General features: G+C 43.6%; 1 protein-coding gene across 20 annotated transcripts in view; it reads left to right on the forward strand.

Moving 5' to 3' along the window:
* The window catches only part of LOC146347963 (uncharacterized), a 372,707-nt gene that overhangs the window by 277,172 nt on the left and 69,625 nt on the right, over positions 1-25,910 (forward strand). For 19 of the 20 annotated variants that reach the window (XM_084852006.1, XM_084852014.1, XM_084852011.1 and 16 more), the window contains one exon: positions 7,287-7,492. The exons of the other annotated variant lie outside the window; for it this stretch is intronic. In XM_084852006.1, coding sequence (XP_084708132.1) covers positions 7,287-7,492 — 206 coding nt within the window. The remainder of the gene's footprint in view (positions 1-7,286; positions 7,493-25,910) is intronic. 20 annotated transcript variants of the gene reach the window in all.

Below are 25,910 nucleotides of genomic sequence, written 5' to 3' on the forward strand. Positions count from 1 at the left end.
CTAGATTTGGACCAGCCACTTTTATAGCATCAGAGTCTCCATCATTATTGGAAGCACTCATTGAGGCTGGTCAGGCAAAGTGACCCACAAGCCATGTCTATAAACACTTGTTATTGGTGAATAAATATGATATACAGGCTTTTTAAGCAGGAATGGAATAGAGCATTGGATCAGTGGATTGCTGCTTTGGCAACTATACCTATCATGTCTATGGATCTTGGGCTGCATCTTATTCAGCAAAACCTTTTGTTTCATGTCCATATGACACCACAGTGTCTTTGTAATAATAATGGATGGTCTAATTCGGCTAATTGCTGGCAGTGCAATACAGCTAGGGATGTACAGAGTTTGCAAAATCCATTCCTCCTGCATTTCACTGATTGTCAGGTGCCTTTTGTTATGTCATCCACTCCTTGATAGAATTGGATTTTTTCCAATTTTTTTAATGTGCACAAATCCACATTTGCGCAAATTTGCACTTGCAAAAATGCACAGATCCACCCAAACTGGGAAAATCTCCCCCCAAATATGAAAATCCTCCCAAATTTGCATTTTCACGCTTTAGCCTATGGGGAAAATGCACATTTTTGTCTGGTGTTTTTTATTGTACTGACGACTAAATTTGCGTAAAATTCCAGAAAGTTTTTTTTTTTTTAATGGTCCGCAAGTCCATGGAATCTGTGCAACTCAGGAAAAGTGTCTGCTTCAGAATCTACAGGTCAGATTCATAGAAACCTGAACTCATTTGATTCTGTTACAGCTTTCTGTGACATAGAATCATAGAATCATAGAATCATAGAATAGTAGGGTTGGAAGGGGCCTACAAGGCCATCGAGTCCAACCCCCTGCTCAAGGCAGGAATCCAAGTCAGAGCATCCCTGACAAATGGCTGTCCAGCCTCGTCTTGAAGGCCTCCAGTGTGGGAGAGCCCACCACCTCCCCAGGTAATTGGTTCCATTGTCGTATTGCTCTTACAGTCAGGAAGTTTTTCCTGATGTTCAGCCGGAATCTGGCTTCCTGTAACTTGAGCCCATTATTCCGTGTCCTGAACTCTGGGATGATTGAGAAGAGATCCTGGCCTTCTTCTCTGTGACAACCTTTCAAGTACTTGAAGAGTGCTATCATATCTCCCCTCAGTCTTCTCTTCTCAAGGCTAAATATGCCCAGTTCTTTCAGTCTCCCTTCATAGGGCTTTGTTTCCAGTCCCCTGATCATCTTCGTTGCCCTCCTGTGAACCCTCTCCAATTTGTCTGCATCCTTCTTAAAGTGTGGTGCCCAGAACTGGACACAGTACTCCAGATGAGGCCTAACCAGTGCTGAGTAGAGGGGAACTAGTACTTCCCGGGATTTGGAAGCGATTCTTCTATGAATGCAGCCCAAAATAGCATTTGCCTTTTTTGCAGCCACATCACATTGTTGGCTCATATTCAGCTTGTGATCGACAACAATTCCAAGATCCTTCTCGCTTGTAGTGTGGTTGAGCCACGTATCCCCATCTTGTAACTGTGCATTTGATTTCTTTTTCCTAGGTGCAGAACTTGGCATTTGTCCCTATTAAATGTCATTCTGTTGTTTTCTGCCCAGCGCTCAAGTCTATCCAGATCACTTTGAATTTTGTTTCTGTCTTCCAAAGTATTAGCTATCCCTCCCAATTTTGTGTCATCTGCAAATTTGATCAGCATTCCCTGCACCTCCTCCTCCAAGTCATTAATAACAATGTTGAAGAGCACTGGGCCCAGGACTGAGCCCTGCGGTACCCCACTCATTATCTCTCCCCAGTTTGAGAGGGTCCCATTGATAAGCACTCTTTGAGTCCGATTCTGTAGCCAACTGTGGATCCACCGGATCGTTGTTTCATCTAGCCCACTTTGAGCTAGTTTGCTCATCAGGATATCATGGGGCACTTTGTCAAAAGCTTTGCTGAAGTCAAGGTATATGATGTAAGACATCTCTAAATGAGGCTTGTTTTAAACATACATTTTGGTAATGTCTAGTAGTTGTTTCTGTTATCTTTCCTCCTCCCAAACAGTTTCTGTTTGAGAGGAGGCACAGCCAATTAGGGAAGCCCAGGGGACTGGTTTGGGACCACAGGAGGACCAGATTTGACCCCTGGACCTGAGGTTCCCCACCAGTGAAATAAATGAATATGCCTTCTAAGACTGATTTAGTGTCATGCGTAGCGGTGACTGATGGGGAGAAGCTTCACACTTGGCTACTCCTGTCTCCTGATTTTGCTTCTTGGTAACTTCTAGTGGAGGGAGGGCACATGGTAGAGCTCATGCTTTGCATCCATCCAACGGTCCATGCTTCAATACCCAACATCTCCAAGCAGGGCTAGAAAAGGCCCCTGCCTGAAACTCTGAAGAGCCATGACCAAACACAGTAGAAATACTGAGCTAGATGGAGCAATGATCTGACTTAGGATAAGGCAGCCTCCTAGGTTTCCCATGTTCTTAAAGAAGTAAAGCTCCCCTCCTCCTTGTTTGCCACTCAGCAGCAGGAATGTCCATTCCCGGGAAATCCGGCCCTTTGGGGGCCCAATGGATTCCTGTGGCGCCCCTGACCTGGCTTAGCATTTGTCAGCTGAGCTGGGGGTTTGTTCCCCAAATCCGGGAACTTTATTTGAGGGGGGTGTTGCATAAAAAGCAATTTGCAGAAATTGCACCTGCAATTTGTGCAAATTATGCAAATTTCTGCTGTAATTTGCAGAAATTGCAGAAATTGCACAAATTACAGCTGCAACTTGTGCAAATTACAGCCAAAACTTGCACAAATTGCGGCTGCAATTTGCACAAACTGCTTTTTACACAAATAAGGGAAAACCCCTGGATATCCACAAGCTGTCTTGACTTGATGCAGATCTGCTATGTCCCCCAAAGCAGCTTGCAAGAAAGCAAGCCGAAGTCCAGGGGACCGAGCAGACTAAAGGTCAGTGAGTTTCACCATCCCCAGACAGATTCCTCTGCCATCCTTACTTAGCAGTTGCCTCCAAGTGCTAACTCCCATTTCATTTCCCAATGTGCTGAAGACCAATAGTCCAATCTTATGCATGTTTATTCTGATGTAAGTCTCATTGAATTCAGTGATTTACTCCCAAGTAAGTGCATTTGGTTTGCAGCCTTCAAGGCTGAAAGGATCTTCAGATTGTCCATTTGGCAAGCCACTGAGCTTTCTGAAGTGTTAGAAAGGGAACAGACACACTCCTTTGTATAACAGAAGCATTATGGCACATTGCTATGATGCTTGCTTAATTAAAGGCAACAGATATGCTTCTCTTTAGGCCACTAAGAAGCACATGACTGATTGTCTCTCTCTCTTTCTCTTTCTTTTTTTAAATGAAACCTAAGCCATAGTACTTCTGCAGTGAAAGATGCCTTGTTTTGTGAGCATTTTATCTGGTGCACTTAACAAACCTCCATGGGGCGCATAGCAGACCAGTTTTGTTGCAGCTGGTCAAAGTTGTATGCTGATTGGTTCCTCACATGGTACATGTAGATATTAGTATTTACTTTCATGGGTTGTCTGTACAAACCATACTGTGCTCAGGGTAAATGTGCTTTAAACATTGATTGCCTGCAAGCCATGTATAAACCTAAACACGGGTTATGGATATTTCACCCTACCAGTATTTTTCTCTAATCACAGTGTGTGAGTCACACAGCCTATCAGGAGCACGGATATGAACTACAGTAATGTTGGCATGCTTTGCAACAATGGCATAGACTAGTAATCTTGCAACAGTTAAATGCTGTTGTTTCCAGACAGCTCTTACTTGGTGTAATTTCTCGTGTCATTTTTATTTGTTATAATCACATAGCAACACATGCTAAAAAAAAAAGAAGGAAATAATAATAATTTTTAAAATGGGGGGCAGAGTTTGATGATACTCATTTAAGGAATGGCTACCTGTTTAAATGTAAAATGGACTCAAGACAGAAAATGTTTTTAATAATAATAATAATAATACATTTTAAAAATGTGCCAGTTAAGCAGCAGAGACAAAGGCCACAGAGCATGCTTCGATCCCAAAGGTCCTCTCATCAATGTTTAGTCCGTTCCTTTTTAAAGTTTCAAAGAAAATGACAGACAAGTGGGTGTAGTAATGTACTTGACCTTCCTGAACTGTACCTCCCATGGTCCTTCACAGTCGTCAAGCTTGCTAATAGCCTCAGACTCTCTTCCAGTGCTTTTGCACAGCTTTGCACATAGTTGCATCAAACTCTGTGTACAGTAAGGTACCATTTTATCCCAACATTCTTTCAAGTCAAGACAGTCTTCTTGAGCTCATGTAACCATCCAAATATAGAGAGCCAGTGTGGTGGAGTGGTTAGACTTTTGGACTAGGACTGGGGTAGCCCAGGTTCGAATCCCCACTCAGCCATGAAGCTCCCTGTGTGACTTTGGGCAAGTTACCAACTCTCAGCGTTACCTAACTCACATGGTTGCTGAGAGGATAAAATGGGAAGGACCATGTATGCCGCTTTGAGCTCTTTTTGAAGAGCTCTTTTTGAAGATGCTCTTTTTGAAAATGTTCACATTCACTCGTCACCTGGCAACCCTCAGAAGGGAAGAACATCAAAGCTGTTACACTATTTTTCCTTGAATACATTGTCCTATCACCTGTTGACTTATTTATTTATTACATTTACATCCCACCTTTCTTCCGAAAGGTGGGATGTAAATTACATTGACGAGTAACGTCAATGACGAGTGAATGTGAACATCTTCAAAAAGAGCATCTTCAAAAAGAGCTCTTCAAAAAGAGCTCAAAGCGGCATACATGGTCCTTCCCATTTTATCCTCTCAGCAACCATGTGAGTTAGGTAACGCTGAGAGTTGGTAACTTGCCCAAAGTCACACAGGGAGCTTCATGGCTGAGTGGGGATTCGAACCTGGGCTACCCCAGTCCTAGTCCAAAAGTCTAACCACTCCACCACACTGGCTCTCTATATTTGGATGGTTACATGAGCTCAAGAAGACTGTCTTGACTTGAAAGAATGTTGGGATAAAATGGTTTCTTTCGGAAGAAAGGTGGGATGTAAATGTAATAAATAAATAAGTCAACAGGTGATAGGACAATGTATTCAAGGAAAAATAGTGTAACAGCTTTGATGTTCTTCCCTTCTGAGGGTTGCCAGGTGACGAGTGAATGTGAACATCTTCCAGACTGGGCTAATTTTTAAAGTCCAGCACAGCTTTGGGGCTAGTGAGAGAAGAGATGGGAGGAAATTTAAACACTATTCTAGAAAATTTCCAGTCCTCTAAATTTTCAAATTCAAAATTTGGATTTTTCATTTCAGAATTTGACATCCAAATTTGACACTCCCGTTTCAGAAGAGGACATACCTCCCTGCTCAAAATCAATTGTTTGTACTTTTTTCCATATTCAAGAGATGTTTTATAACTGGTTAAATGAATAAATGGAGTTAGAACAAAATGTACTAAATGCTACTGCACTGAGTCACTGTTAAATATTGTCTGCTACTGTATGTCATCTGTTGGGATAGTGTCCAATACCACTTATGTCTGTTTTTGTCAGATATCGTCCAGTGTTGACCTGGTGCATGTCAGATTCTGTAAAAATTTGAGTGCTATTGCATGTCAGCTACCAGATACTGCTAGCTGGCACTGAAAAATCATTGGAGGTCAAATGTTGACATTGAATATCAAATATCCTCTGGCTATTTGCAGATTCAGAAAATATCTGCCATCAAAATGTGTAGAGAAAGATTTTGTGGGGTAATGGAAGGGGTAGTATTTTAGCTCTAGGAAATTTTAATTTACTTGTGGACTATCTTGACCCATTGCACGAGGGCATATTGCAATGGAAGATGGCCTGGGAGAAAGCAATCACTTTCTCATTAATTTCACCTACCTTGCAGACGGGGGGAACCCAATCTGAAGAATCGGAACTGTATAAGGGCAACACGGCCTGTGCTTTCTGACAAATTTGAACAGAATTTTTAAAAATAGTTTAGGAGAACAGCCCAAGCACAGTGCAGACATAATTTGGCAAGAATAAAAGTAGCATGGAGCCAGTATTCTGTGTAGACATACATATACATCTTCCCTGCTTTGCTCTACCTCCTTTCTAGCAACACCAAGCCATCAGAGCCATGATCTTATATCAGAGGCGAACAATTAATGGCTCTCCAGATGTTTTGGCCTGCAATTCCAGTTATCCCTCACCATTGGCTCTGCTAGCTACAGCCAATGGGAGTTGTAGGCCAAAACATTTGGAGGGCCACAGCTTGCCCACCCTGTCTTTTATTATTAGCAATCTGTACTGCCTTGAAACATGATACTTATGTTTCTCAGTGGGATTTTTTTTAAGCATTGGCTCCACCCACATCCCATATTACATAAACAGTGATTCAGCAGCCATCTTATCCTTTATGAGGCAATTCTTTTCCATGGTAATTTACAGGATAGGCTCTGCTATATCCCAGTGTGGAACATGGGGCTCAGGATGCTGCAGAGCTGCTCTTTGGTCATCCATTGTTCAGTAGAGCGCCGGCTTCCTGATGGGAACTCATTTTGAGTGCCCTTATTGCGCCTCCTTTAGAACACCTGCCTGTGAGGTTTTTCTCTCTTTTTTCCCAGGGTTCTAGGCCAGCTGAGCATCTCCTGAGCCCTGAAGAATGGTTATTGCCTTGCATCCTTTCTCGTAGTAGTATGTCTCTCGCAACAGTCCATGAATTTACAGTGGTGAAATAATGCCAATTTATTTCAGCAGAAATCCAAGTGTAGATTTGAGCCATTTTATACAGTAATATATAAAATGAAAATGATTCAAGGCAAAGACAGCTTTATGAAGGCAGGAGAGCAGCTTCTGAATTGGGCCCTCTAAGTCTTTATCTCCGACGACGCGCCTTCCCTGTTAGCTTCTGACAGGATGAAGATTCAGAGTGTGAATATGCAATAACTGTATCTCAATCTGTTACAGGTAGTTCAAGGCCATTCTGCATAAATGGTATCCATTATTGCTTCTTGTCTTAATCTTTAAAACTCCCAGATATCTTGCACACAGGCATAGGTTACGGTTTAATGCATCCTCCTGCCATAAACGCATTGCTCAGGATGAACAAACAAGTGGATATTTGCTTAAACCCCTTTGTGAAAATCAAACCACCTTTCAACAGCTATACATATATTTATTGTCCTACGCAAATCATTCCTTAGGTTTTCTGCTCTAAACTATTAGCAGCTAATGCTCATCGTTTCACAGCCTTACGTTGCTTGATTTCTTTCCTTTTCTCATGTATATATATTTTGTTTCTCCCCAGTACCAACTTGAGAAAAAATCACCCTGGAGAGACCTGGTGTTGCAATGGCGCAAGTGGGTCATCTGCTGTTCAATCCTGGCAGTGATTATCACCATTCCTCTTCTGGTCTATCAAATGATGATTGCTTTTAAGGATCCTCCTCCCACCCTCATTTTCCACATAGCAGCTATCTGCTTTGGAGTGCTCACTGAGATGCTTCTGACCAAGTGAGTGAAAACAGCCTCTGAATTTCCTCCTGCCTCTCCTCTCACGCAGATGAGCAGGGCTGGCTGCTTTGCTTTTCCTACCCAAGGGCATTTAGAAAAGGGGCGGGCAAATGGTAGGTCAGGACCTACTGGTAGATCACTGTGTGATTCACTGTAGATCTCTTTCTGACTCTGACAGAAGTAAAACTGCAGGAGAAAACAAATCTCCGTTGTGGCTGGCCTGCTGCGAATCCCTTATTTCTCAGCCTCAGTGTTCCTTATCTGTAAAATAGGAGTACTAATTGGTTGCTTTCGAGCTTTGCTTTTAGGGCATTGTGTCCCTGCTGTCCAGTAACTCACCGGTAGATTTGTTTATATCCTGTTGTATGGTTGATAGGGTGCAGCAGAGAATTGGTTCCACACCCTGAGCCACTATTTTGAGTCTAGCTCAGGTTGGTAGACCTCAGTGTTCTAGTAAAAAGCGAAATAGATCTTGCAAGCCATAATTCTGCCCATCCCTGCAGAGATTTAGCCATTAGAATAAATCACAGGTCTCTAGGGATGTCAGAGAATTTCGCACGAATTTTAAATGGGGTCGAATTCTGACAAATCCGGTCCATGGAATCCTTGGAATGAGGTGGACCAGTCAACCCGGACTGGAGCTCACGCAGACCCTTTTTTTTTTGTCCGCCGAACGGCGGATTTTACTAAAATAATAACAAAAAGAAATCCGTAAATCGGAAATGGAAGAAGAATGCAAACGGCTTTACCCTTTTTACGATAGGCATTTTCCCTGTGACCTGAAGCTTTCTTTCGCTGGTGCTGAGTCGCGAAGTCCACAGAAATCCTCCATCTTTTCTCTTTATTGTCTCTGGAGGTGAGGTCAGGTGAGGTGAGGTGAGGTCCGGTGAGGTCAGGTGAGGTGAAGTCCAGCGAGGTCAGGTGAGGTCAGGTGACCGGTAGTTATGTGGGGAATTCCCGCGAAGGGCTTTACCCTTTCAACAAAAATAAATAGGCATTTTCTCTATGACCCGAGGCTTACAGAGACCAACAGCGGGCACGCGAAAAGGATCTTTCGGCGGTACTTACGGAATTATTTACATAAGTTCAGGGAGCCAGAAAAAAAAGGGGGAATCCGGGGCATGCGGACGGCGGAACAGGGCGGCCATTGGCTCTGCAGAATCCTTGCAGAGCGGAGACACTCAGGGAGGATTCCAGGGGGAGGAACAGATCGCCTCCCCCCCGCCGCGGATTACACACTGGAACGGACGGTGGGGAATCTGTACATCCCTACAGGTCTCTTAACCCTAATGTTTCAGAGTACAATTAAGGTTGCACGTCTATGCTTGTTTCATGTTTGTTTCCTTAGTGTACAAACCCCATGCTCAACTTCCCCCTGATTCTTATCTCATTAGGGTCCATCCAGCAAAGAAGAGAGAATAATATTTCAGGGCTGTGTAACTATTAAGGGTGGGGGGGTTTAGTTAGTGTTGTTAACGATTTCATAATGAAGAAGGAATTAAAAATTCCAAGTCATCATTTAAACATGCCACTGAGTCACTGTAAAACTCATTCAGTTGCACAGTACAGTGCCACTGCATGGGATTCAGACAGTCTGAACTTTTCTGGTGCATGGTCTCATAAACACTTTAGGTTGAATAGAAACATGGACCTGTATTTCCAAATCCTAATTAGTATTGTTACCCTACCTCCTTATGAGTTTTATCCCTCAAACTTGGCCTGGTTCCCTTTTTGGCATGATGACATCATCAAGAAGTAACTTTATCGTATCAGTTTCATGCAGCAAATTTTCCTTATGAATGGAGCCCAGGGTGGAGACAGCTGACATTCTGGAAAGCATGAGAATGAGCAGGGTCCTTAACTCGGTGAATCCGAACTGTCTCCCTGGCCAAGACCTACAAAGTCATCTCCAGATAGCTTTACCAAGTCACCACCGAATGTGGAACTGAGGCCTTCATCTTCTATTAAAGGGGCAAAATGCTCCCTGCAGGTTTTAGATTTTCTGGAGTGGAAAACTGTTATTGGCATGTTAACCAAAATAAACAGAAATTCAACATTCCAGGGCCAAATTAGCCATGACGTTTACCATGTGGTTAGCCCTGATGTGCAAGGGTTTTTTAAAAAGCCAGTGGTGCAGAGCTGGATCAGGACCATGGCATGGGGGGTATTCAACACTTTGCCCCTGCTCAATCCCCATCAGAAATAAGGGGTGCATCTGGTCTCTACAGTTCCTCCTATGTGGTGGGGCTGGATTCCAGTCAGGATAGTGGCAGGGAGACAAAGCTAAAGCCCCCTCTGTCCATGCCATGGTTCCAATCTGGCTCTGGCCCCTCTGCACAGGCTATTTATGCTTTAAAGTCTTGCATGCCAGGGCTAATCATGTGATAAGCATCACCTCTGGAATCAGGCTGCTTTTCTCAATGGGAAATTTCAGGAATGACTTCAGGATTCAATCGACACGAGGGCTTTTTATCAGTTTTATTGAAGTGCACTGATAACTGTTGGCTCACATTACACATTCCATGTATCGCTTTTCTAGCATCATTTCCCGCTTGTTATTCCATATTATCCAAAATACCTCAACAGACGCCATTGTGTGTGCCACAAGGTATAAATGTGCAAGAGGGATATAGCGTCACCATGATGGGATCGTATCAATATGACACAAGGTGCAGATCTGGCCCTAGGCATGCCTTTTAGTCTGTAAACCATCACTTGTAAATGTGTGAATATGAGAAGCAAAGGGGGGGGGAATAAACCATGCGGGGTCCCCAACACGGCACCTGCAGGGACCTCCAACAAGTGACCATGGAATCTCTCCACTTCCTGCCCATTTCAAATATGTATTTTTAATTTTAAAAATCTTGAAAAAGATTTGGGCACCAGGTTCTCCTTCCTGTTCCTGAACCTGCTGTTGATCATCTGTTTGGCAGATAGGAAGAGAAGGAAAGAGTTGCTTCCTGGCCCTGCCCAATCTTCTTCCACCCACACAGACCTTTCCCCTTTGCTCGCTCACTCGCTGTCCACCCCCAGCCTCCAGCCTCACTATTTCTCTGCCCCAACCCCTTTCCCTGCTATTTCTCTCCCTTCCCCATCCCTAGCCTTCATCTTTCTCTCTCTTCCTCGCCCCCAGCCTTCCTCTCTCTCTCTCTCTCCCACTCACTAGCTCCCTGTTTCTCTCTACTCCCCACCTCTAGCCTTGCTATTTTTCCCACCCCACCTCTTTACCTTCCTGTTTCTCCCGCTCCTAGCCTCTAGCCTTGCTCTTTCTCTTACTTCTTCCCTGTCCCTCCCAGTCCCTAATAGGGATGCGGGAGAAATTCGAGATGAGCTCACTAAAATGAGCTCAGATTTCTAAGAATCTGACCTAAGGAATCTGCTGTGGAGCAACCCCCTCAGGCTGTGTGGAGTCTATGGACTTTCAGATGTTTTGTTTTTTTACTTTCCCGAAATGTATGCTAATTTATTCATAGAAAAATACGCAAGTTTCTGCTGAGGAAAAGTTGAATGGAATGGGGGATAATATGCTAAATGTTATGTACTACAGTAAATTATATAAATTCTTATGAAATCCCTTATGAAATGTAATTATTCACATATTTTCCCGCATGACGGGGAAAAAAATTATTCGGATCTGCCTGTGACTTGACTGGACGATGTAACAAAAGGCACCTGACAATCTATGAAACACAGACAGAGTGGATTTCACACAGTCTGCACCTCCCTAGTCCCTACTTGTTCTTTCTCTTCCTCTCACCCCTCTCTCTTGCTATTTCTTCCTCCTCCTAGGCCCTAGCCTTGCTCTTTTTCTCTCCCTCCCAGCTCCTTCTCTGGTTCTTCACACACACGCACACACCCAAAGCACCTTCCTGGGCAGGGGCGCTGATGGCGGAAGCCGAGGTATGAGTGTCAAGTGGGGAACAGAGTATTGAACCTGGGTCGAGGTAGGGAAAACTAGGGATGTTGCAGGAATCCGAGAGAGGGGTGGAGTCCGATGGACTCCCCCACATACACACTCAGCCCCCCCAGAGCCTGCTCAACGAGCTACCACCATTAACCAGACCTGTTGGCTGGGTGCTCGCTCAGTCTGCGAGTGCCTGGCGACCGCCTGTCCCTTTAATGAGCTGCCATTTTGCATAAAAACGATGGCTCGGGTTTCTCTGTAAAAGTAACGTTGCATAAATGGCAGGCATAAAGTGGCCATTTATGCAACATCACATCATGTAAATGTTGAGTAAATGCCCCCTTTACAGCCGCCATTTACGCAACGTTACGTTTGAAACCTGAGCTGCCATTTTTATGCAAAATGGAGGCTCGCGAAGGGGATGGGCAGCCCTGCAGCACTCACCAAGCTGTCCAGGGGCTCGTGAGGCATGGCAAGCGGGCACGAGTGGCGGAGGCTCTGCAAGCACCCGGCGGCCATGGACGGAGGTGAGTCTGTCCATCCCTAAGGAAAACTTTGGGAAACGAAAGGCTAGTTAAAGGGGGGAGGGGTGTCGATAGGATGAGCAAAGCAATCCTATTTAGGCCTATTCGGAAGTAATTCCCACCGAGTTCCATGTAAGTATGCACAGGATTGCAACCTTACATGGGAATTTTTTGTCCTTCGTTCTGTCAAATATGTAAATTGGCTTTGGAGTTCAGACCCTTCCTCTGTTTGTGCTCTGTTTCTGGTGTAAATTACTTGTCTTTTGATTAGCCAGGCCCCCTATGGCAGCCATTATGTGACTAGCAACATCCTCCATGGGAGCCATTTTGTGGTGGTGCCCATAGCAGTTTCTCAAACTCCCAAATGTGCCCACATTGGAGAGCCCTGTACATATTGCCTTTTTGATTAGTTTCTACGCAAAGAAATTGGAAAGTCCAATTTAAGTAGCACTTCTGAAAACAACCTTCTGAAATTGATTCCTACCACATTTGAATCTTCCTTGTTCAAAATTCCCCTTTGCCTTAAAGATTTTCCTTACAAAAATCTAAACTTGAAAGTTCCCCCCTCTAATTATAAGCACATTTCAATCTTTTCTTCTTCATATTTTGTTCTGGTTATGTTTGTTGTGTGAACTCCAGAATTTGCTTTGTTTTAACCCTTGGTTGGCATAAGGGTTTAATAGAGGATATCAGTTTACCAACAAGCAAAAGAGAGCAAAAATGACAAGGCCATTCTGGAAAATATTTTGTGTAATCAAGTACAGGCAATTCTGGCATCTGACATCAAACACACACAAATGGCTTAATCCAGAGACAAGCAAACTGATTCACAGGTAATGAATTTGCTACACAGATATCCATTGCAGGCACATTGTCAAATATACATGTATCAAAGCTTTGCAGTATGGACCATACACTACCTTTGTGCAAACCCTTGGTCTCTTTCACAACTTCTTGCTCTGTACCAGCCACAGCTTAAAACTGAACCTGAGGACTGAAGTTTATCCCTTATGAAATCCCATCTTGATTTTGCCTTGGATTTTTCCAGACAAGGATTTATGGAGGAATCACCATGGCTCATTCACTCAGATTTCATGAGTGATCCAGACAAGGACGTTGTCCTTTTGTAATCCGCCTGTGTTTTCCCATCAATTGACCCAACTTTTTGCTTAATTCAGAAAGTCCATTATGAAGGGAAACAGCAGAACAGCTGCATATTTTCTTTGGTGGTGTAGACAGGAAAATGTGGAATGGAAGCCAGGTGGGAGAGTGGTCCCTGGCAAAGGTGGATGATGTGTTGGAGGTGCTCCTCCATTCCTGATTGATTGCCTTGTATTTCCTGTTGTAGAGCCATATCCTACCATTCTTTCCAGCTCTTCAAAGTGGCATTAGCAGCCCCTTAATTAATTGTTTGTTTGCTGCTTTACTCCTGGAACCCAATTTGTTTAGAGCCAGAACTGAAATTGCCTGCTTAACTTAGTTGTTCGTTTGGTGCTTCTTTTTTAATGTATGTTAGTGGTATTCCAGAAGAACAGACTTGTACAAGGACTATAAATAGAAATGTTTAAGTTTAAAATTGCGCGAGACATCTTTGCAATGGTGGTGATGGAGTTGCTTGGGGTGGGGAGAGAGAGAGAGAGAGAGAGAGAGAGAGAGAGAGAGAGAGCGGGAAGCTTTCTTTTTTACTTGGCAGTGCTGTGCTGCCGAGAGTGAGGGGAATCTGCTCAGTCCTTTAAAAAGGAAACCGGTCTGCTCTCCTTTCATCTCTTCCAAATGGCATTAGCAGCCACTTAATTATTTGTTTCCTTGCTGCTTATTTATTACATTTTTATACCGCCCAATAGCTCAAGCTCTTTGGATGGTTTACTCCTAGAATGCAGTACTGCAATCGCCTGCTTAACTTTGTAGTTCTTCTTAATAAAATAAGATTACATGTATGTCAGTGGTATTCCAGAAGAACAGACTTGCTCAAGGTCTTTAAAAAAAAAAAAAAATTAAGAGATTGCGTCAAGACAGCACTGTCGGGGCAGTGAGGCAGTGTGCTGAGGCTTTCTTTTATAGCTGTGCATAGACCCCGCCCAATCTGACTCGGAGGCCGATTTGGGGCTCCCAAGGCTGGGGAGGTGGTGGGCTCTCCCACACTGGAGGCCTTCAAGACGAGGCTGGACAGCCATTTGTCAGGGATGCTCTGACTTGGATTCCTGCATTGAGCAGGGGGTTGGACTCGATGGCCTTGTAGGCCCCTTCCAACCCTACTATTCTATGATTCTATGATTCTAAGGCGGGCCCGATTCAGCTCAAGCTGATTTGGGGGTGCCCCAACTCGCTTTGGCCTACAAAGCTGAAGCAGGATTCGGACATCCAAATCCTGCTTTGCCCCCCCCCCCAACATGCTGCCCAGCCCCCAACTGCTTTCCTGGGCCCTTATTCCATGGGGGGTGGCCACTGCCATCACTGGGGGAGCGGCCTCCTGGGGATCCGCTGCCAGGGGAGCCACTGCTGCCACTGCCACAACAAGATGGCTGCCAGCACATGTCCATAGGACCCAGGTAAGGAGCGGGGGGGCTGGGCAGCAGCAGTGGCGGCAGTGTGGCAGCTGGGCCTCAGGGTCATGCCGAAGCACACTGAAGCACTTCAGAGCAACCCACTTCGCTTCGGGCCACTGCAGGCCCCCTCTGCCTCACCTCAGAGGCAGCCTGAAGCTGCCCGAAGTGCCCCATTTCAACTTGGAGCTCAGGCTTTGGGCCGAAGCAGTGCACAGCCCTACTTCCTTTTTACAAGCAGGGAGAGTGGGATCTGCTCTGTCAGCTCTCAGCTGCCCACCAGCAGGCCCCCTTTCTAGCAGCCATATTTGTTGGGAAACTGAACAGGAAGTTAGCAAATGTAGGATAGCTGCATGCTTCATATTTCTAAATTAAGGAATTTGGAAATCCCAGATTTCCAGTAAAAAAAATCATTTTTAGAAAAGTGGCACATGTGGGCAATTTACACTTACCAACATGCATGCCCAGAATGGAGAAAAGGTACTGTGAGAGGGGTACAGAGCAATGGGGAGGGACAGGGGAATGACACCTGGACGCATTCTGGACTTTCCCCCTTGTGTGGATGCAAAAATTCCACTATGCCCACCAAGAAAAAGGGGGTTGGTGTGGATCATGGGTTTCAAAACTGCAAGCAACAAAACCCGGTACAGACACTGCCTAACCAGAAAAAAGGGCTCCGTGTGGAAAACCCCTTTATCTCAAATCAACAGGCCCCACGCTGACATGATTATCTCGAAGCTGTGATGGTCACCATTAAAATGTTGACATTTACTGTTTGAAACTAATTTGCGTTACTGCGAAATTGAAGGTATGCCCTGTAAATAAGTGTCGCTAACATGAATTATCTTCAGACACTTAATGTCAGCATTTTAATGATGGCCACTCTCTGTTGTAGGTAGCTGTAATTTGGAGGTTGAGGAGCTGGAGAAGGAATAGGGTCAGGCATTAATGAAGTGACTGAACAAGTGAAGAAAATGGAACACAAAATAAAAAAAGGTGCAGGGGGCGGGGGAATGAAATCCTAGTGACCCCAGTCATCAGAAACAAGTTTGAATTTAAATACGTATTTAAAATATTATGTATTCATTGTGGGAGGCACAAAAGCAAGAAAATGCTAATAGAGTTTAATTCCCCTTGACTTCTAGCCTTTATAATCTGTTGTGTTGCTAGTTCAGTCCTGTAAATTGGGCTGTTTTGTATGACAAGGCAAACATATGTATTGAGTAATTCCAGAGTGCCTGACATTTCTTTTTCTTTTCTTTTAAAAAAAACACACAGAGTGGAGTTGGGCTCCCCCCCCCCCCCCGCCACCTACACACACACACACACACACACACACACCTCAGGAATTGGCTAGGTTCTGCATTCGCTTTGGGTTGCAAAATGAGAACAAGGGAAGACTCATTAAAGGTAGCAGAAAATCAGAGCATAAACTGCAGTGAAATAGGCCAAAGTATCACAAGCATATTTCTTCCCCCTTTTTCCACTTGTATGGGAATATTATTAATATTTTGGTTTGGTTTGGAGTTTTTTATTTCCTTTCTCAAGAACTACCAATTGGAAAATTGTCTGGGGACTCCTAAATCATTGGTAAATTAAAGATTTGTTTTTAATAACATTGAACTTGTAAATAATGCATTAATTGACTAGCTTGAAAGTCAGCTTGAATGCTAGAAACTCTGGCTGTAAATACATAGTGAAAGAACTATGCAGTTTGAGGAGGCTGCACAACGAACGGAACAAATTAAATATGACAGTTGATATTTGCAAAAATGGTGAGATAATTGGAGGACACCTGCAGCTGTTTTCCAACCAAAACAACAGAAGCTGAATATGTATCCAATCGAAGTGTGTCACATTTTTATTTGGGCACAATTCTTTTTGTCCTCCTTGGGGTTTTGTGCTGCACATTGTGTTTTTCTTGCGTACCTTTTGTCAGGTCATACGTCTAAACAAGCAACAAGTTCTTCTTCGTCTGATTCTACAGTTTATTGGTTCTGTCAGTGTTACATCTTGCAGTGTAAAGAATAAGAGCATGAATCTTATTTACTAAGAGCTGGGAGTTCCTACAGAATATGACTCATGCTCAAAACATATTTATAAACTGGAGGAGACTTGAATATCTAAACATGTTTATCCATGACATTTTAACTTGTATTGGTTTCCTGATTTGTCAATAAGATGTCTTATAAATTAAAAATCTGACTCATGAACTGTCCCTGAGGAACATCGATGAATATGTAATTCTGAAAGTGTAGCATGCTGTTTGGATCTGTGTTTGAATTTTGCTTAGCCACAGTGCACAGGATAGCCTTGAATAAGCAACTCAAGGGTCATAGCTCAGTGGCAGGGCACATGCTTTATATATAAAAGGCCCCAGTCTCAGTCGCCACCATCTCCAGGTAGACCCCTGTCTGAAACCCTGGAGAGCTGCTGTCTGCCAGTCAGTGTAGACCAGGGATGGTCAACTTGTGGCCCTCCAGATGTTTTGGCCTACAACTCCCCATCAGCCCCAGCCAGCATAGCCAGTGGTGAGGAGATGCTGAGAGCTGTAGGCCAGATAATCTGGAGTACCACAAGTTGACCACCCCTGGTGTAGACAATACTGAACTAGATGGGCCAATGGTCTGACTCGGTATTCCTAACCTGTCCTGGTAATATCGCCTGTGCAAGCAGAACAGTGATGTCTTATCTTACACTGCTCTAATAGATTGGTACATTTTGTGGCACCTTAGAACTTCAATCCAGCAATTTTTCACAAACGTAGGAATGTACCTCCATAATTGGGGTTGACCAGCTTACAAGGTCTGCCCCACATTTCAAAACTAATGCACAAGTGCATACCTTTGCACAAGCAGCTCTACATCCTCACTTGAAATGAGAGAGCACAGAAAACTCTAGATGAGATTGGCCAAATCCCATAGACATAATGGAATATAGACACAAAACAGAGAGGGAAATTAGCAATGGCAAGAACAAATCCGTTGTGGCAATTCGATGCATATATATGGAAAACCATAATGTAAAAAGCAGAATCACTGATTGTTGAGTGCCAGTTTTAACAGGACCTTTCATACATTGCCGTATTTTAAGCTGCTAAGGTTGCCATAGTTAAGAGTATTAACCTATGCTGCTGGTGATAGTGAACTGCCGTTCATATGATACTAACCCTAATTACTACAAGGCTTTGGTTTTATATGGCAACAAGACTCTTTTGATTGGTGTGCAGAAACAAAAATGATAGGGTAAAGACATCAGTTTGAAGTTTCTTCTCTGCAGAATGCAGGAGATCAGTATCCTGGACTATGCTCATATCTAGCACAGAAATACAATAATTGATGAAGGGATGCTTGAATATCCATTCGGAGTAAATGTCTCATTCCCACTGGGCTTCCATTACCTAGGGTAGATTTTTCCCACCCATCAGAGCTAGAGTACACAGAGGAAAGCTTTATGTAGCGATTCCCATACTGCTATGTCTGTGAGCTAGGAATCCTGCAAGCCTTCCCTATGTCCTTGTCAGTCACCAAAAAGAAAGATACCATAAAGAAAGGAAGGACGGTAGACCTGAAATTCATTTGTAAAATAAAAGTTATGGACACTTGCTTAGATAGAATGTGTGTTAACGGGAGATATGAGGCATTTGCAATAAACATTGCTTTTGGAGCAATTATACCGCTTTTACTAGATGATATATTTATTTTGCTTAGTCCAGCAACAAGAGGTTTAGAGAGTGACTCTGATGACAGACTGCACTGTACCCTCACATCATACCTGTAGTGTGAGGCGTAATACAGTCTGTTATCAGAGTCATACCTGATTTCATGGAGACAAATTGCATGCATTGCATGGTAGCTGGGAAAATTAATGCAACTTCTTTGTTGAATATTCAATTCTTCCTCTGAGATAGAAATACAGAAAATGTATGTATATTAACACTATTTCTCATGGGTGGAAAGACTTACTTTTTGTTGGGGAAGCAAACTGAAAACTTTTTAACATGTAAAATAATTCACACATTATTTGCCAGTTGTCATCATCTCTCACATTCAAACAGGGATACTATCTAAGAATATTTTTGCATGGCCATGGTCAGTTCTGAACTGGTCCACATATTTGGCATCAGTTTCATACTAGGCGTATTCCACCAGCCATACAGCAACCATGCAGCAATATGGTGGTCAGCTGTTGGATGAATGACTGATGGACCACATCCATCTACCCACAATGACTATCTTGCTACATGGTTAGAATATGGTATATGTAAGTTCTGCTCCAGTTGAATCCAATGTGGAGTTGGTCTGACAATGGATTTCTGTTGCTTTCCAGCGGTGACAAAGGCATATCCCCAGCTTCAAATGTATAGCTTTCACATTGGTAGGAAATGTTTCTGTCCCCCATCCCCAGCCTCTAGACCTAACTCCACCAGCAACAGCCTTAACTTTAACTTCTCCAAAGAACAATACATTTGCAGCTGTATCATTTGATAATCAGTTACCATCAGCTGTACCATGAATCAGGAGCCAGGTCCTCCTGGAATCAATAATGCAATATTCGCACTCAATATTTTTTCCCTACTCCCTTAGGTCAACCGTAGTGTTTGCCAGTTTCTTGTTCCACTGGACTTTAAAATCTCTTGCTTGTCTCTTTGGGCAGTGCTCCAAGGGACCAGTGCCGAGTAACCCAGCCCCATGACAATGTCCTTAGAGATTCCTGAGAAGAGTTTTCCTCTTCAGTGCCAGTGCTACACTCAACATCAGTCTCCTCTATTTTAAAAATATCTCATAGATACTCAAAGTGTGTGTGTGTGTGTGTGTGTACATACTATCTATAGGGTGCATTAATACAAGTTATAACTACCTACCTTTTTTTGGTTTATATTATACATTTCGTGATGATTTTCTTTCCATATTACCTTGGATATTTTCGCAGTGGAAAGTCAATAAAAATAAATTATAATAATCATAATAAATTTTCATAGTATTTTGATATAATTAACATTATGAACAGTTTGCTGGGCATATCCATATTGGAAGTGGAAGATCTCTTTCACAAGTAAGTACAAAGCAGGGGTGGGCAACACACGGCCCACAAACTGCGTGTGGCCCTCACAGGCTGACTGTGCAGCCTATTGTTGGTGCCCTGGCCCCACATGTCCACCCCCCCATGTTGCTGCTGCCACCTCCACCACACAGGGCATGCAAGGAGAGTCCTCCCTGTGCACCCGTGTGTAGATATGCATGTATTTATGTATGTATGCAAATGTCTGGCTGCTCACACACATGTGCAGCCCACCCAAGGCCACATACAGACCTTGGGACCATACAGGGTAGCCACCCATGCCCTACATTCAATGTGCCTGACCTACTTTTTCTTTTTGTAATTATTCTTGCTTTCCGTTTTTGTTTCTAGCTTCATTTATTTTGGTATCTGTAGAATTCTCTTTTTTATCAAAAGCAAGCTGGGATATTCACGAGAATTTAAAACAAACCTGAATGCAGGCAGCAAAAGTTCTGTTAACATGTATATTGTATTGTTGGGTGGGGGTGGGAGACTATTTTAGTGAGTTGACTTAGGAGTTGCATGTGGGGGAGGGGAATTTCTAGGGCAGATACTGCCTGAAAGCTGAATATAGATGCACTGACTTATATGAACTTTTCAGAAGTGCCTAAGTAGTTCAGGAACACAAGTTCCACTAAAACTTCAAGATGCTGGTCATTATGCAGAAATCCTTATGAGGTGGTGCCTTTTCTCATGTGGAACCCCTCACCCATTAAGATATATAGGAGTGGCCCTTCTCTTAATCTCATCTACCTGTGAAGTGCAATTATTGTGGCACAAAGAAGTACTTGGTTGGTTGTGTGGTGCCAATTATTCAACTCTCTTGAAGCCCACCAAAAGTTGCCCCAGTATTCTCTTAATGAGTGGGTCGTTGTTGTTTAGTTGTTGTAGATGGCACTTCATTTAATTTTATAGTTAGATTTATGAGTTGTGTTTTGAAGTTTATGCTGTTCTTTGATTATCTTTTGTGATTGTTATATGCATACATTGGACTTTCTAGATATATTATGGATCTTCCCCTTTGGGGGAATAGGAGGGTGGAAGACACACATTTGTTTTCTTTATTTTCTGATGTATTTCTAATTATTGAAGCCATTCTGAAAATCTGATTCCCTCAGCTTCATTAGCAGAGTGGGGCAGGCACCTCATCTTCCATCTTCAATGGAGAGATTTCTGTAGTTCAGCGATTCTTAAATGGTGGGTCACATCTCTCCAGTGAATCATGGAAGGCTCGTAGGCGGCTCACAGTGAGTGCTGAAAACAGTGCAATGCAAGGAACTAAAGAGAGTCTAAATATGTGTTTACAGGTTGGGAATGACAGGTGGGTTCCACAGAATTAGTTGGTTGAATCCCATTAGTTGCTGAACGACTGCTGTAGGTCTCAGTAAAGTTGTATTGTTAATTTTCACTACTTAATTAAGAGATGGGTAGTACTGAATCTTCAACAAAAGCATCCTTCTTTCCCGGCTGTCAATTAGATGTTGGAGTGAAGTCACTGTGAATAATAATAATAATAATCTAACGAGACATCCCTTATCCACTCAAATGTCCAATGTTCTCATAATTCCGCCTTGTATAATAATCATACTAAATCTTTAGGGCTACCAACTTATTTCAAAGAAGAAAGGAGGAGAAGGAACAAAATGATTCTTTTTGACAGACAATCTTAACACAATGGGTGTGTTCAGATATAATGAGAAACCATACTTTGGCATTACGAGAACAAGACTTATGGCTATCTCTTCCTGTTCCTCCTCCCCTCTCAGACATAGATTAGTAACGTCTGATCCCAATTTGCAGCAAACCACAGTTAGCTGTTTTATCCAAACAAGCAAACCATGCTTTGTACTTGGCTGCAAAACAGGGATGCAAACCGGGATCAACCCTGGTGTGTGCTCTTGGTTTGCAGGCGATCATGGCACCACGTCCCATGGTTTGGTGAGCACAGTCCTCGTTTCAGCATGCTTGAGCCCATTTATTTCACAAGGCTTAAGCAGCCGGCTTTCATTTTAAAAACTGGCAAACAACAAGGCTAGCACTGCTAACGCCACCACCGCCCTTGCCCCACCTTTTTGCTGAGCTTTAGCTTTTTACTAATTTTTCTTCATCTAGGGCAGGGCTGTGCAGAAGGTAGTTCTCTGGATGTTTTGGACTTCAGCTCTCAGAAGCCCCTGCCAGCATGGCCAATGGTCAGGAATGCTAGGAGTAGAAGTCCAAAACGTCTGGAGCAGGACCAGTATCAAGAGTAGGATGGTTGGGTACCTGCTGAGAGCCCACAGCCCAGCAAGGGACTGCTGACAAGAGCCCCCTAGACTTGCTCCTCCTCTTCAGCACTGTACCCTGCATGTTCACCTGCCTCTTGATCTGGACCGGACAATGGTGGGGGTATGAAGGAGTAGTAGATACCACTGCCTATTGGGTCACTGGCTCTCTGCATGTTAAGCAAGCAAGTGGTAGTGATGATGGGAAAGAGAAGAGCAGCTGGTGATAATGGTGGGGAGAAGGTAGACTCACTAAGAAGGAGGAGGCTCACTGAGAGTGTCTTGCCCAAGGGCCCACAAAAATCTGGAGCTGGCAATGATATGGAGATCATTTGGAGATCACCACTTTCTGGAGATCACCACTTTCTGGAGATCATCACTTTCTGGAGATCATCACTTTCTGCCAACTCCTGATCCACTGGGAATCTCTCTGTGAATGAGAGCACATTCTGTTCATTTCAAAAGCGTTATGCAGGACACCTTTCCAGTGCTAGTACTTTGGCTTGCGCTCTGCCTCTCCAGGGCACATCTTCCCATGGAATACAGCTCCCATCCCATAGTGAGACTGCGTCCTTTCTTTACATCAGGCCAGATCGGCTTTGATGGGAGTGCAACACTGACATAAAAGTAGGCCTTTATTTTATTATTAACCTAGGGTTTAACCCGATAGCTTGCAGCCATGAACCCATGCATAGGTACCTGGAAGTAAGCTCCGTTGTACAGTGGGACTTACATCTGAGTAATATAATGAATTGCAGGAGTGGGCCACTTGTGGCCTTCCAGACATTTTGGCCTACAACTCCCATCAGACCTAGCCAACATAGCCAATGTTGAAAGATGATGGGCAAAACATCCTGAGGACCACATATGGCCAACGTTGATGTATAGGACCGCAGCCTAAGATACTTATTTGTGTTTTTAAACTTAAAATGCAGTATCGGTAACAGAAGGAAGATGTGCTGCCTTAGTTAAAGTACAACAGGTATTATTGAATTGAAATATATTTTGCAGCTGTTATGGAGAATTCCAGCCAATTTCAGCTTTGAATAACTCCTCCTAAATGGAGTGCAACTCAATATCTTTAAGCCCTGTTGCTTAAACTGTAAGGCAAGAGGTTGCATGGGTGTGTGTGTGTTTGTGTCATATTCCTCTTAGAAATATGGCATTAAAATACTGTCCAAAACACACTTTCCTCCATGACAGCAATACCACTGTCGTCACCTTAGATAAGGCTGAAACTAGACCTTATGGAGATTGCATAGCTATTGGTGAAAGCAGCATTCCAATATCTCCTCTTATCTCATTCACAAGGCCCAGTAGTAAATAAACATGTGATGCCACCATGCTTTGACTTTCCCAGCCCCTTCTCCACTTCATTAGCTGCCACTGGTTGGGGCAGAGAAGCTTGTAATGACATCACAATATGCATTTTAGGGTGCAATCCTATGCATGTTTAGATAGAAAAAAAATCCTACAATTCCCAGCATTCCCTAGCCAGGTATTGGCTGGGGAATGCTGGGAGTTATAGGACTTCTTTCTTTTTAATCATGCATAGGATTGCACCTTTAATTTATTAAATGTGGCTTCAGCGAGAGGAAGAAAAGACAACGACAAAGACAACTCTATTTATTTTAGAGGCAACCACATCTCTTTCTTATGTTTAAACCTAATTGGATCTGCAGTTAATAAACCTATATACTAATTGCAGACTCAGGTACTAGGTTATGATGGTTATGTAGCCAAAATGGGGCTACTGAGAAACAAGTCAGAGGTATCAGCATGCTCGGGAAAATGCCAAAGTTTTCCCAAGTAGAAAAATTAGGGGGGGCACCACCCCCAACAAAACAAATGAGCCCACAGAATGCTGAGCGTCTGTTGGGTGGCAGAACAGAAAACTGGAAAAGCTGGCTGGCTGGCTGGCTGGCTGGCTGGCTGGAACACTACAAAACTGAAACACAGCAGGCTAGCTGACTGGAACCAAGCAGGAACACTCCACACTGCAACATTTGTTATGGATCCCACCTATTTCGTAGAATCCCTAAGGATGACAGAATACAGTCTTGATGGGCAGCTCCAGACATTTTGCAGCAGTACTGCATGATCCAAGAGGTGGACCTCAGCAACCTCTGCAAAGCTGCAAGGGATCCTAGGATGTATCTCTCAGACCACCCCTAAAGATATGGGCAACTCAAGCAATGGCTTTGTGTGGGGTGGCTCTGATGGAGGTGTCCACAGTGTAGACTGGCTGTTCACATTCTGATAGAAAAGGTGGTGAAGTGTCTGGCTTCCTCCACTCAGGTGGCCAGTGTACGCAGCCCATATGGTCTGAAGGCACATGAGGTAGCCACCTTGCTAAGCTGGTCTGGGTCTGGTCAGTGCTTGGCGGGGAGACCACCTGGGAACTGCATGTAGCCACCTTGAGCTCCACGATGGAGGAAAGATGGGATATAAATGTAATAATAAATAAATAATAAGTTTTCTGTCAATAAGAGGCATGTCTATCTACACCTGTGAGGTTTCTGTAGTGTGAGGGTATAGGCTGGCATTTTGTTTTACTTCCTTCAGCGGCAGTACCTTCTGCTAATCTGAAAAATGCTTTTGGAACATGAGGGAAATGAATTGGAAGGCTTCCCCCCCCCCTTTTATTTTCTTTCTGTCATTTTGGTCAGTGCAGCTTAACATGAAAGGATCAGCAAAACTGCACCCGTTGAAGCGTTTCCTTCAAGTATCAATGGCACAGGGACCATTGTGTGGTGGCAGAGAAGTCCCCATGTTCGAACCCTGGTATCTCCAGATGGAAAAAGATGAGGTAGCTGGTGATGGGAAGGACCTCTTCTGAGACCTTGGAGATGCGCTGGCAATCTGTGTGGACAATGCTGGGCTTGACGGACAAATAGTCTGACGTAGAACTATATGCCAGGTTCAGAAGATTGATCCATCTAGCTCAGTATCAGTAGCCCACTGATTGCCTCTACCAGGATTTTAGACAGGATGATTTTCCCCCTAGCCCTATCTGGGGATGCCAAGGATCGAAACTAGGGCTTTTTGCATGGAAAGCAGGTAGTCTACCACAGCGCAACAGCCCTCTGGCATTTACCAAGCCTGGTATAAGGCAGCTCACTATGTTCTTATCTTCCTACCCATTTTAGGGCAGGCCTGCAAAAAGGATGAAGAGATTAGTCCAGCCATTTATGGAGGGAAAAAACAACCTCACCGTTGCTTTACCTGTCTGTTTTCACACCTTTCCAACCAGGAGACATGGTTTTATGCTCATTAGGCTTAAAGGGAATACATAAGCAGCAGGATCAAGTTTCCTTCCTGGTTGAACTCCCAATGTCTCAAGCAGGTTGTATTTAGGTCTGGATGCCTGTGCAAACCATATGCACATGTACTACAAATGAGAGGCATGGTAAACTGAGTTAAGGACAGAGAAGCAGCATGAACTCTGGAAATTTCCTGGCTTTGGGGGGTTTAAATTAGACCCATTGAAAGCATATTTTTAAGCTAGGTTGTTTGTTTGTTCTTATTGGGGGGGGGGGCTTCTGAAATATTCATACAGCATTGCATCATTTGGGAAGCGAGGTACAATTTTCCCCAGCGATAGCCCATGATCTGCCGGCCTCCTGCTGCCCACTGTCATTGTGTCTCACAGTCACGCCATGGCCTGAGGTGCAGCTGGCACTCAAGGAACCCCCTCCAATGCCCATAACTCTGAAACTACATGACATCTTAACCTTTATAAAAAATTTCTTCACGACAGCATTTAAAAACACCCAAATCTTTCCTGACCTTTACATCTTAGTGGAAAGGGATTTTTATTATTATTTTTAAATTGATGTTACAGTATTTACACACACACATACACATCCCACCTTCACCTGTGGCATTTTTAAGCTACTTTAAGAGGAACTTTGCTTTACCTTTCCCATCCTGTTTCAGACCAACCATTAATCATGAAGGAAAAAACACTCCAGAGTTATACCTGACTTTATAATGCTTTTTTTTATGTTTCTGACATTTTATATCTATCGGCTGAAGGGACATTCTTGTTCCTTTTCCTTTAGAATTTGCTAGGCTGCTGTTTGATTCTAGGCCTGACTTCCTCTTTAAGGTTTGCTGTACTGT

This window comes from Heloderma suspectum, chromosome 4 (assembly GCF_057233095.1).
Source record: "Heloderma suspectum isolate Gila_16-S chromosome 4, 16-S_ref, whole genome shotgun sequence".
Classification (NCBI taxonomy): Eukaryota; Metazoa; Chordata; class Lepidosauria; order Squamata; family Helodermatidae; genus Heloderma; species Heloderma suspectum.